The sequence below is a fragment of the Chenopodium quinoa genome, unplaced genomic scaffold (assembly GCF_001683475.1).
Source record: "Chenopodium quinoa cultivar QQ74 unplaced genomic scaffold, ASM168347v1, whole genome shotgun sequence".
In the NCBI taxonomy this organism is placed as follows: domain Eukaryota; kingdom Viridiplantae; phylum Streptophyta; class Magnoliopsida; order Caryophyllales; family Amaranthaceae; genus Chenopodium; species Chenopodium quinoa.
The window spans coordinates 177,488-194,398 of record NW_018743283.1 but is presented as its reverse complement, the minus strand read 5'-3'; the positions used below and the strand labels follow the sequence as shown (position 1 = coordinate 194,398).

Sequence of the window (16,911 nt, the reverse complement as noted above, 5' to 3'; positions counted from 1 at the left end):
TTGGAAACAACTACCACTGAAAAATTTTATCAAAAAAACTACCCCTAAATTTAAAAACTTAGAGTAGCACTACCCATTTGTATTTTCCAGCGAGAAAGTCCGGCGTGTGGGGCCCATTTTTTCAATTTTTCTTCTGAAAATTCATAATTGAAGACGTGAAAACAAGTAGGGAATGCAATTCATAGGTAATTCTTTTATTTTAATCTATTAGTTATGAATTTTGATGTTAGGGTGTAACGATTAGGAAAATTCAAGTTCTTAGAGAATTGGGGATAATTTGAAATTGGTTGAATTTGTTGCTTTTAATTCAAATTGGTTATCTTAGGGTTGCGAATTAAGGTCCAATTTGTCATTGCATCGTGTCTTTTCAAAGAGAAATTGAAAAATTGGGCACATGCGCCGGACATTCTCGCTGGAAAATGCAAATGGGTAGTGCTACTCTAACTTTTTAAATTTAAGGGGTAATTTTTTTGATAAAATTTTTTAGTGGGTAATTGTTTCCAAATACTCCTATTAAACGTGTAGTTCATGACAAATTTTCCTAAAAGTTTGCGTAAATCAATTTGTAAAAGAGCGCAATGAGAACATCCATTCAAATGAAATGTCAAGTCATGTTATCGATCGCTTATATGTGTAAAAAAAAAAGTACTTTGTAAAAGTAATTATGCTTGTAACCTTCGTATGAATACTAAATTAAGTCACTTTAAATTATGTCAATTTTATTTCTAATCGAGTCCATGTTTAACAACCCGGGTGCTAATTACATGAGTTTTGACTAAAAGAGAAATTAATTTATTGAAATGTAGTCGTATTTCCCAAAAAAGGGAGAAGGGTAAGAAAGTTGAAATCTGGTAAAAAAAGTTGAATTTAGGTGGCTGCAGAATGAATAGAAAAATTCATAGAATTCATGAGCTACTACTTCTACTTCTTCTACTGCTAGTCTGCTACTGCTCTATTTAGCTGTCACTGACTCGTTAAGCACGAGAAGCAGCCCCACGTTGTGTTTTCCGTCTTGATGGTATCATTTATTACTCTCCCTTTTTTTCTTCTTTTGTTCATCATCATCATCTTCTTCGAGATCTGCAAGCTTCTTCTTATCAATGTCCTTTTCACTGTTCAATCCCACGTGTTGTTTAATTTTCTATTGATTTTTTCAATACCCAACTCGGTTTTTTTTCCTTATATTTGGTCAATTTTTCTTTGATTTCACCATTTTTGCAGGTTTTCTTATCTGGGGTTTCCTGCTTTTTCTTCCTCTTGAAGGTCCATTTTTGTTTTTACTTGATTTTATGCTGTTTATTTTCTGTGTTATATTTGGAATTTTTATTAACTTCCTTATGTATAGAAGCATATGGAGTTTAGGGGATTGTATTTATTTGTGTTTGTGTAAAGGATCACGGGGCAATAATGTAGACGGGATTTGATTAAAGGTGTAGGGTGGGTGACATCGGCTTTATTGGGTGTTTTGTAGAGCCTAGTAAACCTACTAAGTTTGTAATTTTGTTATTTGGATTCATTTTGTTTCTCATTGTTTTTTTTTTTTTTTTTTTGGGTGATGTAGTCTGTTCTTAAGAATTTGACTTGTCCTAGGACTAAGCTAGCAGTGCTGCTATTGTGATGGGGATAGTTAAAAATTAATTATGTGAAAGGGCACTTAACACTCCTGTCATTCTTGTGCAATGAATTGTACTTGTAAATGTGATTGGCATGACAATAATCTAATGATAATGCGGCGCTAGAATGATGTATTTTATGTTAATTTGAAACAGACCTGGATAGAAAAAGGGAAAAATGTACTTATTTCTGTTAGCTCCAAGTGGCAAAGATAGTTGGAGCTGGAATTACATTTAGAAGCATGGTGATAAGAATTTATTGACTATTGTAAAGGAAACTCATTTCATCTGTCTCTTCGAAAATTTCACAGGCTTGATCGTTGAAAGAAATTTCACACTAACAGTGTCACTTAATCTTCGAAGTCTGCCAGTATCGGGCTTTTGGAGATGCAAAGATGGTGAAAAAGGGAAATATTGCCCATTATCGAGAGAGATTGGATGAGACGCTTGCATCTGATAATCTTATCGATGAGAAGAAACTTAAGACTCTTGTAAAAGATCAAATTTTGCGATCATTGGCGGATAATAAAGCCATAGGTTAGCATTCTTCAACTTTTTTTGCTAGTTTTATTGCTTTTGTCAACTTTTGAGTGGATATGTATCTATAATTTAAAGGAAGCCCTGATTATGTAGTAGCCAGTGGTTTTAAGTGGCAATTTTATGTTGCATTAAGGTATTCTCTTTGTCACTCTTATCATCCTGCAGATAATATTGATTATATTACCGAAAAAAGGACCGTGGAAGTATCAAATTTTCTTGAGATGCTGAGGAGTGCATCTGAAAATTATAATGCTTCATCCCATGAGACACATCATACGACTTGGAAAGTAAGCAATTAATCTGCTTGGCTATCAATGATCATGTGTGAATAGATGTGATACTATTAATGTTAAATATTGAAACCATAATATAGCGCTCTGTCTATAGCTAATGAATTTTAAAACGAATCTCATTCGGTCTTTGCTGCTTTCTCCATCATAATGACAACCAATACTCCAGTGCCTTTAATGAGCTTCCTGCTAAGGTGAAGCAGGGTGTGTGTGTGTGTGTTGGGGGGGGGGGGGGGGGAGTATCAGAGCTGAAGTTCATAACTGTTTTCCAGCATGTACAAAGAGTAATTTTCTCTAAATTTTTTACCTGACATGTGCCGACTGCCTTCAGCTTTGTTGAACTAAAAAATTTAAGTTTTTCGAACCAGTTCATTATAGTCCGCTACAAATCTAGTGTAGAAGTTTGCTCTTTTCCATATTTCTCCTAAATTATAACTAAAGCTTTACCAAATTTATAGTTTAAGCTGCGTAATGGTTTTTTGACTTTTTTCCAGAGTCAATTTTCTATTGGGGTCTTTCTGAATGATTGAATTATGTACCCTATTGAATTGTAACACTTCTGAACTCCAACAGAGCTTAGATAACTGGCTAGCCTCACATGTTTTAATTTTCTCATCAGATATCTTTTTCCGTTTACTTTTCTGTGATCATTCTTCTCTAGTCTTGTCCTTTTTGTTTGTAGACATCTCCTTTTCTTTTCGGGGGTCAAAGCTATTTGATATCACTTAATTAATCCTATCTAACATGGTAGCAATATGAATTTGTTGATGTCCAAAATGAAAATAGTGAGCTGACTTTCTGTTTTACAGTAACAGCTTACTTAACTGTTCCAAGTGAACTTTTGCCAAGTCCTGTGTAGTTGATCTATAGAGGCTTCTCTTTGATTTAAGAGTTTCAACAATTGCAATTAAAGTAGTTGCATCTCTTTATCAGTTGAAACAGGATACTGAAGATTTTCGTGTCATGTATCGGGAGGGACCTGTAGGTTCTCCGTTCCATTCTCTACTTGTGGAAGGTTATATAGATGCTCCTCTGGATGCTTGTAAGTCAAACAACTGTAGTTATCTTTAATTTATCTAACTTCTGTATGCCATTTAGTGATTGGATAGACAAGTCGATTAATTAATGAAAGTCGTGCGTCTTGTAGGTCTGTGTGTTTCTTGGGAATCAACCCTCTATCCACGATGGTAACTATTATTTCTTAATCATCTCATGGATGAAAAATGCTGAATCATTTGATGCTTTACTATTCTTTTTGCTTATCTTTCTAGGTTCCCTGAAACATTAATTCCAACTTTCAAAGTTGCAGAAGCCAAGAAATTGCAGAAGGTCAGGATAGGTGAAGAGATATCTTTAGTGAGGTTTGTGATAAAATACTTGATATGCTTTCCTGATTTCATCTAATTTCTCACTGATTTTTTAAAATGGGTTCTAAATTTTCTTTTGCTCTTTGGAAGAAAGGGTGAAGCTTTCGTGGCCATTGTCCAGTAGAGAGGCTCTTCTCCACTATTTTGAGTTTGAGTACTTCGAAAATGATCTTATCGTTGTGCTCCTAAACACGGTAATTGCTTAGAGTACACCAAACATGATATTTCTCAACTATATTTGTTACTCTAACATTGAAAGTGTATAATTCATTTTGTTCTGCATAGATTTCTAATGCGGACAACATTCAAAACGAAACTCATGGCTTCACTAATGAGGGAATACCCAAGGCGGATAACACAGTAAGGATTGATTTAGTGGGAGGTTTTGCTTTGCAAAAGGTGACCGAAAACAGGAGTTACTTTAGGTGTGTTGTCATTGTTAGCTGCTTTTATGCTAGATCAGATAACTACATTCTATGCTTCTTTTTCTTGAAAAATTTTATGAAAAGTGATTTTATCAGGTAATATTTGGATATCAGATTTTTTTTGTTTTGATGGCATCTTATATGTTAAAAATCAAGTTTCAGCGAGTTTGAAAACTGTAAAAATGTCAAGTCTTTAATCTATTGCAATTTTGCCATCTAGAGTCAATTTTTATTTTATTTTTTCTTTCAAGACGTTTAATCTGAATAAAAGCAGATTCTCGCATTCAAGACTTCTCACCTCATCTACTCTGAACACTAATTTTCTGTTGAGCTTGTAGGACTTGTGCCTATTTATTCCTCAGATTCTCATCAAAATCTATAGCTGCAATTTGTTACTCTGCCCTTGTTGCTTGTCCTAACATTTTATGCATAGACTATTCTTTGATAATTAGCTTGATATAGCCTATATCAGAGGAAGTTGACTCAATGTAAAGCCTAGGTCCTCATGGTCTGGTGATTCTCCCTTTTTGATTGGGGCGGATCTTTCTATGAGGTGATTTAATGCTACATTGAATTGGAAATATGATTGTGTAAATTTGTAGTACTAGGATTGTTACTAAATCTGTCTATTGTTCCGGGTATGGACTGGGGAACTGATGTGGAGCTGGTAGCATCTGTGGTCTTATACTCTTATCAGGGTGTTTGCACAAGTGAGACATGTGAATTATCCTCGGGGGTGAGCTAAGGAAACCCCCTCTGATGGTATTGTCAGTATGAGATGTTAACCTATAACAATCGTAATAGTACCAGGCTCATCCCATCCCACTCTGACGTTATCAACAGAGGGGGTATCTTGACTTTCCTCGACTCAACCAGGTTAGTTCAAGTGTCTTACTTGTGCTGGCACCCTGACATGACCAGATTTTGCTACCAGCTGATAAAGCTCCTAGTCCATACCAATTATGCTTAGTCAGCAAATAATATATATATATATATATATATATATATATATATATATATATATATATATATATATATATATCTTGGGTAGAAAGTAAAGGAGATCATGCAATTTAGAGGTTGATCAAGATAAAAATTGATTTTAAAAGTTTTTTGAAGTTCTGAGAACAAATAGTTCATAAAACTGGGAGATATGAATTGTGAACGTCATGAATTTCCATGCAATCGAAAGGGTAACAAAAAAAAAAAGGATTCAGATCTTTTCTACAACAATAGTTGACTGGATTGGTGACTGAATGAATCATCATAACGTCATGGGTTGATTACATGCTCTGTAATTTAATTGTTATCACTTCTGTTTACTTGGATTTTCTCTTTCTGTTTGCAGGACAATAGGCAACCTGGACATAAAATTGGATTTTGTTCCTCCATCACTTATAAATTTCATATCGAGACAACTGATAGGCAGTGGTTTCAGGTTCTATAAGAAGGTAAACAATCCTACTCCCTTCACATTGGTGCAAGTTGTAAAGCTTTGTGATTACTTGAGATACACCATTAGTTGTGCAGTGTGCTAGGTGTTATTCTATTTTATTTCTTTTTATACCCGTGCTGGAGTAATCCTGATAAGAGCTACTGGACAATCAAATCTACCAATGTGCCCCTCTGTGTCAAAGGCCTTATATCTCATGGTCTGTCCTATTCCTTCTCCTGAGCAAGCCCTTCAATTAGCAGGCAAATATATGTAATCACTAGATACCTCACTGTTTGAAATCAAATTTGAGCCGTTTGTGCTGATGTCAAGAATGAAATCCTGAACTTGGAAGAGTGACTGATTTAGGTCAACTTATTTGACATAGTCGGATGATACTAGCCTGTAGGAATGAGATGACAGGATGTTCTTGTCCCGTTTGTTTAGTTTGTTGGGAGTTCAGTGGAAATTTTTTTTATGTAAGGGAGCTGGTTCTTGCCTGAACTTTTCTTCCTTTTCATGTCTCAAAATTGCTATTATTAGTTAAAGCAGTATAAAGACTACAAAAAGCAGTGAAAGAATGAATAAATTTTAAGGATGAAAATATCTTGAAGCTTTTGTTTTATCATTTAGAACAACCTCTGTTGCAAAAGTTCAGTTTTACAAGGGGTTGTGTATTATAAGATATTCTAGACATATCACAGCATTCTTAGGTGGTTAGATGCTTCAGTTACACAATCTTTCAGCATTGCTGATATCTGATGTTATTGCAGACAGTTGCTTCAGTATCTAATGGAGATGAAGCTTTTTCAAAGGTTTTGAGTGACCCTCTATACAGTCGAATACGTCAAGCTGTATACTCAAAAAGTAAATCAGAAAGTAGCCTCAAGGAAAAACAAACCATTTCGGACTACACAGGCATCAATGATGGGGAGCAGAAAACAGATGTGCAAAATGCATATAGAAAGGAAGATGAGAAGATTCTTAGCAATGAAAATATTAGCAAACCTTTAGAGGGGAGCAAACCAATTAGTAACGAGATCGAGGAAGAAGAGATCAAAGAAAGCAATGGCCATGTTAGTGGATACTTGATGCAGGATAAACTAGCCAGTGAGATTGAGGAAGAAGGGGTGGAAGGAAACGAAAATGAATTTGTGAATAATATCAAAGATGCAAAGGAAAGCCGTGGTTCAATTGATCAACCTCAATCAGTGGATTTTCATAATAATGTGCCTATAAGTCCCCAGGTGGAGAGAGCCCTAGGTACTTTGGATAAACTGATCAGTGTTGTCAAAGAGAATAGACGCAAAGGTCTAAATGGCAGCCAATCTGGCCCTAAGATAGAAGAAGAGGGTGCTGCTTTATCCTCAACATTGGGTAAACAAATGAACTGGGTAGATAAGCAGGGTACTTCCGTTGAAGAAAATGACAAGGCTACTGCACATGTATCCAGGAATGACTTGGGCATTGATAATATGAGGTATTTTCTTGTTCCTCCTATCTCATATAAATATCTCCTTTTTAGCGGGTATATCAATAAACAACCATGACAAAAATGATTGGTTGCATACAAGAGTGGCATGTAAGATTATTTTCTTAGGCGAAAAGGATATAAGATAATTTCTGTTGAGATAAGATCCCTATTAAGACGTGCAAAATACTGCAAATATATTTTCATGCCAAGTTTCTAATTTCTTTTCTTCTTGTTTGTTGGAAGTTTGGCTGCTGAGGGGGGTTTAGTGTTTGCGGATATATTATAGCTGCATGGTTGTCCAAGTTTTGTGAACCTATTACTGTTTAAAGGATGATTGCAAGGTTGTCCCCTTCTGTTAACCTCTAAAGTCTCACAACACTGCAGACTGTATCCATCTGGATGAACTCGTCTTAGTCTAGTTGTGTCTGGACCTCTGGTACACACGTGTTACCTGTCTAGTTTCTCATTTACTAGGACACCAAATGTTTTGAGAAAATAAGCTTGATATTCAGCAAAGAGGATGTTATATCTATTATCTATATATCCTGGTTATCTCTAATATTTTCATCGCCTTTTAAGCTTCTAACTTACCAGTTGTATATGCAGTTTAATTTTCTGCCTTGTTTATTTGCAGGTTTGAAAAATCAGATCTTCAAGCTCAGGAAGAAAATTCTCAAGTGGTACCTCCTGATCAAAATCCTGCAATCGCCAATTGGTCAATACATGCGCCTTCTGCCGGAAACAGTCCAGTCGCAGTTAGTTCCATGAACCGTGAAGCTAATGGCATTCATGAAGACAAGAAGAAGACTGGACAGCAAAAAAAGTGGAGGCTATGTTGTTTTCACATTCCTTCCGCGAGGCTGGTCTCATGAGTAATTATAACCAGAGAAAGGACAATACAAATGGTAGTGTTTCGGCTTTTCACCATCTTTAACAGAGAAAATAGTTCGATATTGTACCTAATGTACACTAGTGCCATTTTTAAATGATATAGTTGATGATCATAAATTCAAAACTGACTTAGGAAAAAAAATTCCATATGATTTCTTCTCTTTTTCTTATTTATCCTTGAATAAATTAGTTTGTAAGAATGTAAATAATGATTTTTTTTTTGGGCACCCAATTGTATGTTTTTGATTGAATATTCAAGGTTTTGTTTTGTAAATCAATTTTTAGATTGAGGTTTCAAAATTTGTACATCCTCAAGTCTTTTATGTACTTGTTCACTTTTCATTTTTGGGGTCTTTTTTTTTACCAAACCATGTTTTTTTGGGTGCATTCAGAAGACTAATTACTTAAGATGATACACAAGTAGGGTTGGCAATCCTTGATCCGACCCGATAATACGACCCAAACTCGAACAACTTAAATTCGACCCGATTTTATCCAAATTTCATATTTCGTGATTATATTAAGTTTTACACTATTTCTGATAGTTTCTAAGAATAACCCGAAATCGACCCGAATTCTGACCCGAACCTGACCTGCTGATCCGAATTGCCACCTCTACATGCGAGTATGCATTATGATCGCATTAATGTGCTAAGACTGCTAACTAAAAGGTTAACAAAAAGAGTTTCCCAAAATTAAAATTAGATCATATTGAGAGGGGATTGAAACCTAACCATCCAAAACTGATTCCGAATTTAAATAAGCCCAAAGTGTGAATCGAGTGGAACATGAAAAAAAAAGTCTTATTGGAATATTACTTCCGGTCTATTAGTATCCGATGATACTCGTAATATTTCCCATGGATATTATAAGATACAAATTTAAAAATTGACTCGACTCTAATCAGACCCGATTCGATCCTCTGAATTGACACCTCTCTTCACAACCGACTACCAAACAAGTCATTCGTATTTCGTAATAACGCGAATCTAACACGTACTATCTTCAGCTTCGGTTGCCGGAACTACACAATACTCCGATGAATACAATCAGACATTCATGGCGGCGATTATCGCATCTCTTCCACCGACACCTTCGACCCACTTCTTCTCTCTCCTCTACCACCTTCCATTCCCAAACTCTATCTCTCTCCTCTTCATTTTCTCCTCGCCATTTCAATTTTCCTGCAAATTTTCTCCATGATTTTTCCAAGCAATCATTCAAGCTTTTTTGCTCCGAATCATCATCAAGCTCTGAAATCCGACGATGCTGGAACTGTAATTCGTCTCCAACAACTTCGCAACTCTTTCTTGTTTGTGATTCTTGCCGTTGTATTCAACCTGTTGATCGCTCTGTTGATTATTTTCGGATTTTCGGATTGTAAGTTTTCTCTTTTTTTCATTTCATGGAGGTATAATTGTTAAAAGCCATATAAATTTTTTGAATGTTTAATTGATATTGCTGTTATAATATTAATTTAGCTCATAATTGCTATGATGGTTTACTAGAACTTCTAATTTATGCAAATTTTAAGTGATGTTAATTCAATGTTAGTGCCGTGAGTTTTGAATTGCTTTGATTTTGTTACGTAAAATGATGATGTAATTATTATGAGCTATTGTCTTTGTTAGTTGTAGCTGATAACTTTTTATTAGCATAATAACATGCCTAATCATGTGTACAACAAAGTTGTTATAACTCATACGTATTCCCTCCGTCCCTCTAAGATTGCCGTATTGGAGTTTTGCTACTTTTTAAAGTAGTGGTTGAGTGGAGTTGATGAGTGAAAAAATTGGTGGGAGGTATGACCAAAAGTAGAGTATGAGAGAGTGAAGTTGTGGACGATGTATAGTATGGGGCAAACCCAAAGGGATGGGGCCAAAAAGGAAACTAGGACAATCATAGGGCCTGTTCTCATATGATTATTTTCAATCAGCTCAGTGAGCTCAGCTCTAATAAGTTCACTTCAGCTCTAATAAGTTCAGCTCATTTCAGCTCCCAATTTCCTTCTCTTACACAATATTCAATTCAGTTAGTTTAGCTCTAATAAGTTCAGTTCAACTCAGCTCAGTTCAGTCAATGAGAACAGACCCTTAGACATAGAGTGATGGAGTATATAATTAATCTTTAGGATAGAGGGATAGACGTGTGTCTCGAGTTGTAGGGATTGAATAACTTTTTTTCATAGTTGAAGTTGTTAACTTATTATCACATCATAGTTCCATAACTTGTCCTTGTGAGATCGTGTTTTAGCCTATATATATATATATATATATATATACATGCAATGAACCCATACCCACCACCCGTGACGCTTACCTATCACAGGCGCAAAAGGCAGCAAGGGCAGAACAGTCACAACACCAAGCAAGGGCCAACACAAGAGGAGGCAGAAAATGGAAGCAGAGAACCGTTGGGAGCAGGGGAGACAGCCAGCTTTAGGTGATTGTTGTTATTATGCAAAAAAGGAAAGAAGACAAGAAAAGTACCACTAGCAATTAAGGCTTTGTTTTGCCAAATTTGTAGACAGTAGTAGTAATATAAATAGTAGGAGTTTTGTAGGAGAAAACTATCCAGATTGTAATAGTGAACTTGGAGAGTAATGGCCTAAAGCCATTGACGTTTGCAAGCTTTTAGCTTAAGCACTAATACAAACAACCTTTTGTCCTATCATTTGTGTGTGTGTGAACCACGAGTCCGTTGCAATATATATATATATATATATATATATATATATATATATATTGTGCTCAAGTGTACTTTGTTGTTGTCCTACTTAAATATTTTAGGTGTTTCAATGGTATATGATGTGATTTTATGAGTTCATCCCCTTGGGGTTCAAACTTAAAGTAATTAGCGTTAATTAATGAGAATGACAATAGCCCTTTAAGTTGTGCTTGTTTAACATGATACAGGGAGCGAAAATATGATATTGAGGAGAGTAGTTTGGAGGGCTTGTATAAAGACTGGCAGAAAAAACTGCATCCTGATTTAGTTCATTCAAAGTCTGAGGTTTGTTTTATACTTCGTATGTATTTGAATTTAGAAGGTTTAGAAACACATCCAAACTTTTAGGCTGTCTAATTACCGTCATATGTGATTAGAGTGAAAAGGAGTATGCTGCTGAGCAATCTTCTCGAATAATTGATGCATTCAGGACGCTCAAAAATTCCTTGTCCAGGGCAATATACCTTGTGAGTACTACAGAATTTCTACACTTTTGTTTGAAAAATAGCAGGCTTTCTATTTTAGTGTCTGTGATAAAGTATGCTGTATGAACCTCATGCATTTATGCTATGTGTGAATCTTGTGTGTGGTGCTTAGTTATACCAATTTGATCATAACTCTGCTGGTGAGACTCTAATCTAGGACAGATAAGGGAAGTTAATAGTATGCAGCCTTACACAAACATTTGTAAAGTTTATACTTTTATGTGCTCTATGCCCCCCTCCCTCAGTTGGAGAATTGAGTGGAGACACCTTCAAATTGCTTAGTATTTAGTGATGGTGCTGTCTAGGAAGAACCTTAGTGAAATATCTGTCAAATATGCAGTTGTAGTGTAGGTACATGACTACATGATAAATATTGATGAGTCTATGCTACAGTTGTCCTCGGACATAATGGAAATCCAATTCTATATGCTTTGGTTTATTAGATGGAACTAACAATGTGTTTGGATAAAGAAAGGGGGAGGAAAAGAAGGGGAGGAGGAGAAGAGGAGGGAAGGGAAAGGGAGGGGAGGGAAAAATGGTGAGTTTTCTTTCCAAATCTCTCCATTGTTGAAGGGATCAATTTTCTGCAATTTAATCCCTCCATTTCTCTCCCCTCCAATTCCCTCCCTTCCTCATTTGTTATCCAAATGAAAGATACCCCATCTCTCCATTTCTCTTCCCTTCCTTTCCCTCCATTTCCTTCAATCCAAACACACCGTAAGTTAACTATTGATACCTTTAACGTTTTTCAAATATCATGCTATTACTTTTCATGTTATCCTCATGATGTCAAATTTTCCTAACTAGATTATAAGTTACATATTGTAACCCAAAGCATTACTCAGGACACTCATTAGTTTCTTCATCTAAATCTCCATGCTGAAATGTTTATGTACATCATGCTTATATTTAGCAATCTCTTTTTGGCAGCTGTAGGCACCTATAGAATTATGACTCCTGATGTTAGTGAATTTGACTCCTAGAAAAAGGTTTCATTGTAGTCAACTTCTTCCTTTTTGTGCATCTCCTCTAATTATAATTCTTCCTTTCACCTTTTTATATGTAGAGTTATAGACACATTTGCTGCTCATGGGTTTTTACCCTGGATGGCATGGAAGTAAATCCACCATCTCCCATGTGTTATATGCTTACAAGTCTTTAAACTATCACAAACATCTGAATTCATTGGCCAAATTTGTAAGGTAGGATCAGCGCCCTGCTGATAAAATACTTATTTGGTGTTAAGAAGGTATGGAACAAGGGTAAGAAAAAGTGTCACCAGTAGCATTGTGGCATACTAATCTTACCTGCAGGAGGATTAGAGATTCTAGTTGATCTTATGGGTTCTGTTGACTACAAAAGACTGGGAATGTGAGTTAAGTAGGTGGAAAAGATGGAAATAGAGGAAGAGCAAACAAAGTAGAGAGTAAGGATAATCAAGAAAAGTAAAGGGAAAGAGAAATTAGAAGATGGATCTGACTGAGACTATCCTAAAAGAAGCATTGTTTTATGAAGCAGAACAACCTTCAAAAAATAAATCTGATAGGTCTATAATTTATTGAATTCGTTTTTTTTTTTTTTTTTTTTTCTTTTCAAATGGATTACCAAGAAATAGACATGCTTGGGCTTTAAAAAGCGAAGGTAGCCAGGAGGTTTTAAAGTGAGAATAGGAAGGCTTAGAACCAAACGACACTTCAACTGTGCTTTCTACCCCCCCCCCCCCCCATTCTCTCTCTCCCCGTGAAGAATTTAGTTAGAAACCAGTCAATAGACACGTTACTTCAGAATGTTATTTGGCCTCCTGTTATACCTTTTCTTCATTTATCAGGCCTCCATATAAGACAATTGATGTGTGATTTCTACCATGGCAGATGAAGTTACATGGTGTACACGTTGATGAAGAGCAGACTGTTTCAGATCCCGAGTTGCTAGCTGAGGTAAGATAATTACACAATCCATTTAGATAATTACATTAGCTATTTGACTTGTTAATTTCGATTAGTATTCTTAAATTCCAAAATCCATTTCGGCATCCAGTATAATTATTTTGTCTACTGGACTGTGCTATCAATGCATGAACTCTTATGGAATAATAGAATTGAATTTGATGCTGAAGCTCTAACCTTCTCCTCTTTAATGAATAATGATCGTCTCTTTCGAAATTTAGTTCTGGTGTCCCGTTGAATGTCGAAATCAATGTAAGCTGTGACCATTAGTTCAAAAAGAACCACTTGAGAACCTATGTAGTTTTTGCAGGAATGCATTCCCCATGAATTTAATTTAGAAGCTTGACTATGGTTGTTAAGTTTGGAATTAATTTATTTTTTATTTTTATATCAAAGAAGATAGGAAAGAAAGCATAATGTCTTTTATTTGAGATCATGCTATATTTTCTGCAGATGTTTATACAGAGAAAACAGATCTGTTGATAATGTCAGCTATTAAAATTGTTGGAAATTTGAGCTTGGCTAATTATTTTTAATCAATTTTTACTTGAATTCTATGGTGTTCCGTTGTATTAGGCTTTTCTAGTGTCTTTTTGATTGTGGATTGGTCGTCCTTGATCACTTTTCTGTCTTCATCATGGATTCATGGATGAAACTCCTAGCAGGTCTTTCCTGCTATAGAGTCAAAGCTGTAGTAGGAATTAGGAAGGTGTTTCATGCACATAGCTGACTTCTTATCTATAGAAAGAAACTAAACCCACCCTGCTGGCTAGTCCATCTCTTGAGTTTTAGAAGATAAACACTCCTTCCCTAGTTCCATCCCCATAGAACAGTCTTATTCCAAAAATCTTCTCTATATAAAAATCCCATATCTTATTCACTCTTAATCAACCAAACCCCAATTTTTTTTTTTTTTTTTTTTTTTTTTTTTTTTTTTCCATTTTATTCAACTAAACTCCTCAATTTTGTTTTTTATATTCACCTTTATTAATTAAAACCCGTTTTCTACTTTTTTTTATTCGCTTTTAATCAATCATACCCATAACCTTTTTTGTACTTTATTTAAGGACAGAGTTGAGTAATTGATGGAATCCAGTCCTTGGTTGCTGTAAAGATCAAAGGCGTTGAAGGACTTTTAGTCAACCGAAATTAGCCATTATTAACAAGAACCTGAGAAATAAGCATACCATTTTCTAGATATTATGAGTTTAGGACTAGTATCGAAGTACTTTCTGGTTTGCTAGTTATGTTTACATTTCATTTTGTTTGCTATCTATGCTTTTTCTTCATTTGTGTGCTTGACTAATAAGATAAACATCTTGATCATTTCAGATTATGGAGATCAGAGAATCTGTTGAAGATGCTCCTGATTCTCAGGCATTAAAACAGATTCAGGCAGAGGTTTGAGATTTTCTATAGAAGTCTGATATTGAATTACATATGAACTGTTGCTTGTTTAAACTACTGTGTGCCTGGCTCATTTGCAATCCTGAAAAGAGAGATTCTGGAAGCAAAAAAATTACTACCTCCGTTAATGACTATCTGCAACTTTAGGGTATTATTTGTGAGATATAAAAAATTTCAAAGTTGCAAATAACCATTAATGGAGGTAGTATAATATTTTTATGTTTTCCACATGGTGATTGGTATTAATACGAGTGTTTAGTGTTAACATATGGAAGGAAGGCAATGCGGCCAAGCCAAATGTCTTTGCTATTACCAGCTGTCCAGCTTTATGGTGTATATGTAGATATATATATTCATACAATATCTAATAATTTTTTACTATAATGGCTCAGGTACATGAGAGATTAAAACAATGGTCCAATACATTTGCAGGAGCATTCGAAAGCCAGGATACCAATGAGGCATTAAATGCCATCCGTAGAATGACATATTATATACGTGCCAATGAGGAAATTGTGAAACGTCTCTGATATTGTTCATATGTATCTGAGAACTTGTAAACTGCAAGTTGATTCTTCTGAATATTCTGAGCAATTTCACTCAGAAGTCACAGAATTGAAGAAAGTGGCCTGTTTTGAAAAGTGGAAGTATTGTTTAGCATATTCATAACATAGAGGTTTAAGCTGAAGGGTTAAGACTTTTGATGTAATAATGAACAGGTCATAGCGAAAGAGGACAAAGAAGTCTGGTTTAGCAAAGGAGGCTGAAGACGTCTGATTTATACAACTTCTGTTTTCTCTCTGAATAATTTTTTTGTAGGAAGTAAGAGATCTTCTCCATTTATCGTTTAAAGTCGATTCTCTTTGAACTTTGATGCAATATATTTCCTTCGATTCAAAAACATATTCTTGCTAATTCAGCTACAAGCCTACAACTAATAAAGCAGGCATAGTCTTCACCAATAAAATAAAAATAAAGCAGGCATAGTCAATGTTAGTGCTACAATTCTCGTCCAAGCCACAAAGCAGAGATTGCAGTTAATGAAAGATGTGTTTTAGAGACGCAGAGAGAACAAAGCCTTGTTTGGTAAAGAGTTTTTAGCTTATTTTGCCCAATAAGATGTTTGACCAATTAAAAAAGCTAACTTGGGTGTTTAATAAATAGCTTATTAAGAAGAGCTTTTTGGACTAAAAAAAACTTTTTAGAAAAAGCTCTTTAAAAAGCTCATTATAAGAGCTTTTTGGGCTAAAAAAACATTTTAGAAAAAACTCATTATAAGAGCTTTTTAAAATTAGCTTATTTGTCTCTTAAATACACTAAAACAGCTAACAATTAACAACTATTGACTCTACACTTTTACACAATTACCTAATCATAACTAGCTATTCAAACCAGCTAATACAATCAATTACCAACTAATTACCAAAACTGACATGTTTTGCGGTTTTACATTTAAAAAAAAGGGGGGGGGGGAGGGATAAATCAACACAGTAAAAATATACTTGTATTGTTGTACACTTGCATGCTTCCTATACCAATTTGATAGGTAAAAAAGACAAGTAATTCTTAAGCTGGTGGTTCAGTGTGCGCCTCGAAGTGTAGCACCAAAAACAGTTCATACCTTAATATTAGGGAGAGCCGCTAATGCAATGATATACGTAGTAAATAAAATTCAATTTCTTGGTATCATCTATTCATCTCCATTGTAACTAACTAAACTATTTGACATCCACAAGAGAATTGATATTATTATACCATTGAAAAAACCTCAAAGTACATCTTAACTACAAATTACCTTATCGTCTATATTTTCCAATCGGGTCAGGCAAGTCTGGCCATAGTTGATCAGATCTAAAGACATGCCAAGTTAAAAAAGAAAGAAATTATTTGTTGTATATTATGTGTAGCATCGTTTTTTAGTAAAAGTTGCATATAATATAAAATACATGCACTCCATACTACTTCTTACCTTTCTTTTTAGTTGTCACTTCTTTTTAGATATCTTTATTTAGTGATAAGCAAAAATTATAAAAAGTTGATAATTTGAAAATATATATCATGACGAATCTAACAAGATATACTCGATTATATTTTTCATTACGGTCTTGTTTCATAAAGAGCTTTTTGAAAAAGTTTTAGCTTATTGAACACTATTAAAGATTTGACCATTTTAAAAAGCTATAATTTTTTTCTTTTCTTAATGGGATTAAAAAGCTAATTTTTGGTGTTTTGTAAATAGCTTATTAAAAGAGTTTTTTTGAAATTAGCTTATTAAACAATTAGCTATTTGATATTAAATACACTGAAATGGTTA

At 34.8% G+C, this 16,911-nt stretch overlaps 2 protein-coding genes across 4 annotated transcripts; both read left to right on the top strand.

The window, feature by feature from the left end:
- Positions 1-788: 788 nt before the first annotated feature.
- Positions 789-8,351, top strand: LOC110735371. The gene is made up of 12 exons (XM_021915547.1): positions 789-1,018; positions 1,222-1,263; positions 1,925-2,150; positions 2,319-2,440; positions 3,377-3,485; positions 3,591-3,630; positions 3,715-3,804; positions 3,905-4,004; positions 4,096-4,235; positions 5,584-5,686; positions 6,441-7,147; positions 7,776-8,351. The coding sequence occupies exons 3-12, from the start codon at positions 2,009-2,011 to the stop codon at positions 8,011-8,013; spliced, it is 1,791 nt and encodes a 596-aa protein (XP_021771239.1). The 5' UTR covers positions 789-1,018; positions 1,222-1,263; positions 1,925-2,008; the 3' UTR covers positions 8,014-8,351.
- Positions 8,352-8,979: 628 nt separating this feature from the next.
- LOC110735370 (co-chaperone protein HscB homolog) lies at positions 8,980-15,546 on the top strand. Of its 3 annotated transcripts, XM_021915544.1 has the most exons (7): positions 8,981-9,412; positions 10,361-10,474; positions 10,948-11,044; positions 11,137-11,226; positions 13,116-13,181; positions 14,523-14,591; positions 14,990-15,544. In XM_021915544.1, the coding sequence occupies exons 1-7, from the start codon at positions 9,072-9,074 to the stop codon at positions 15,125-15,127; spliced, it is 915 nt and encodes a 304-aa protein (XP_021771236.1). In that variant the 5' UTR covers positions 8,981-9,071; the 3' UTR covers positions 15,128-15,544. The 3 variants fall into 3 exon arrangements, with proteins under 3 accessions (XP_021771237.1, XP_021771236.1, XP_021771238.1); XM_021915545.1 differs by lacking the exon at positions 14,523-14,591 and having other exon boundaries at positions 8,980-9,412; positions 14,990-15,546; XM_021915546.1 differs by lacking the exon at positions 10,361-10,474 and having other exon boundaries at positions 8,984-9,412; positions 14,990-15,540.
- Positions 15,547-16,911: the final 1,365 nt, after the last annotated feature.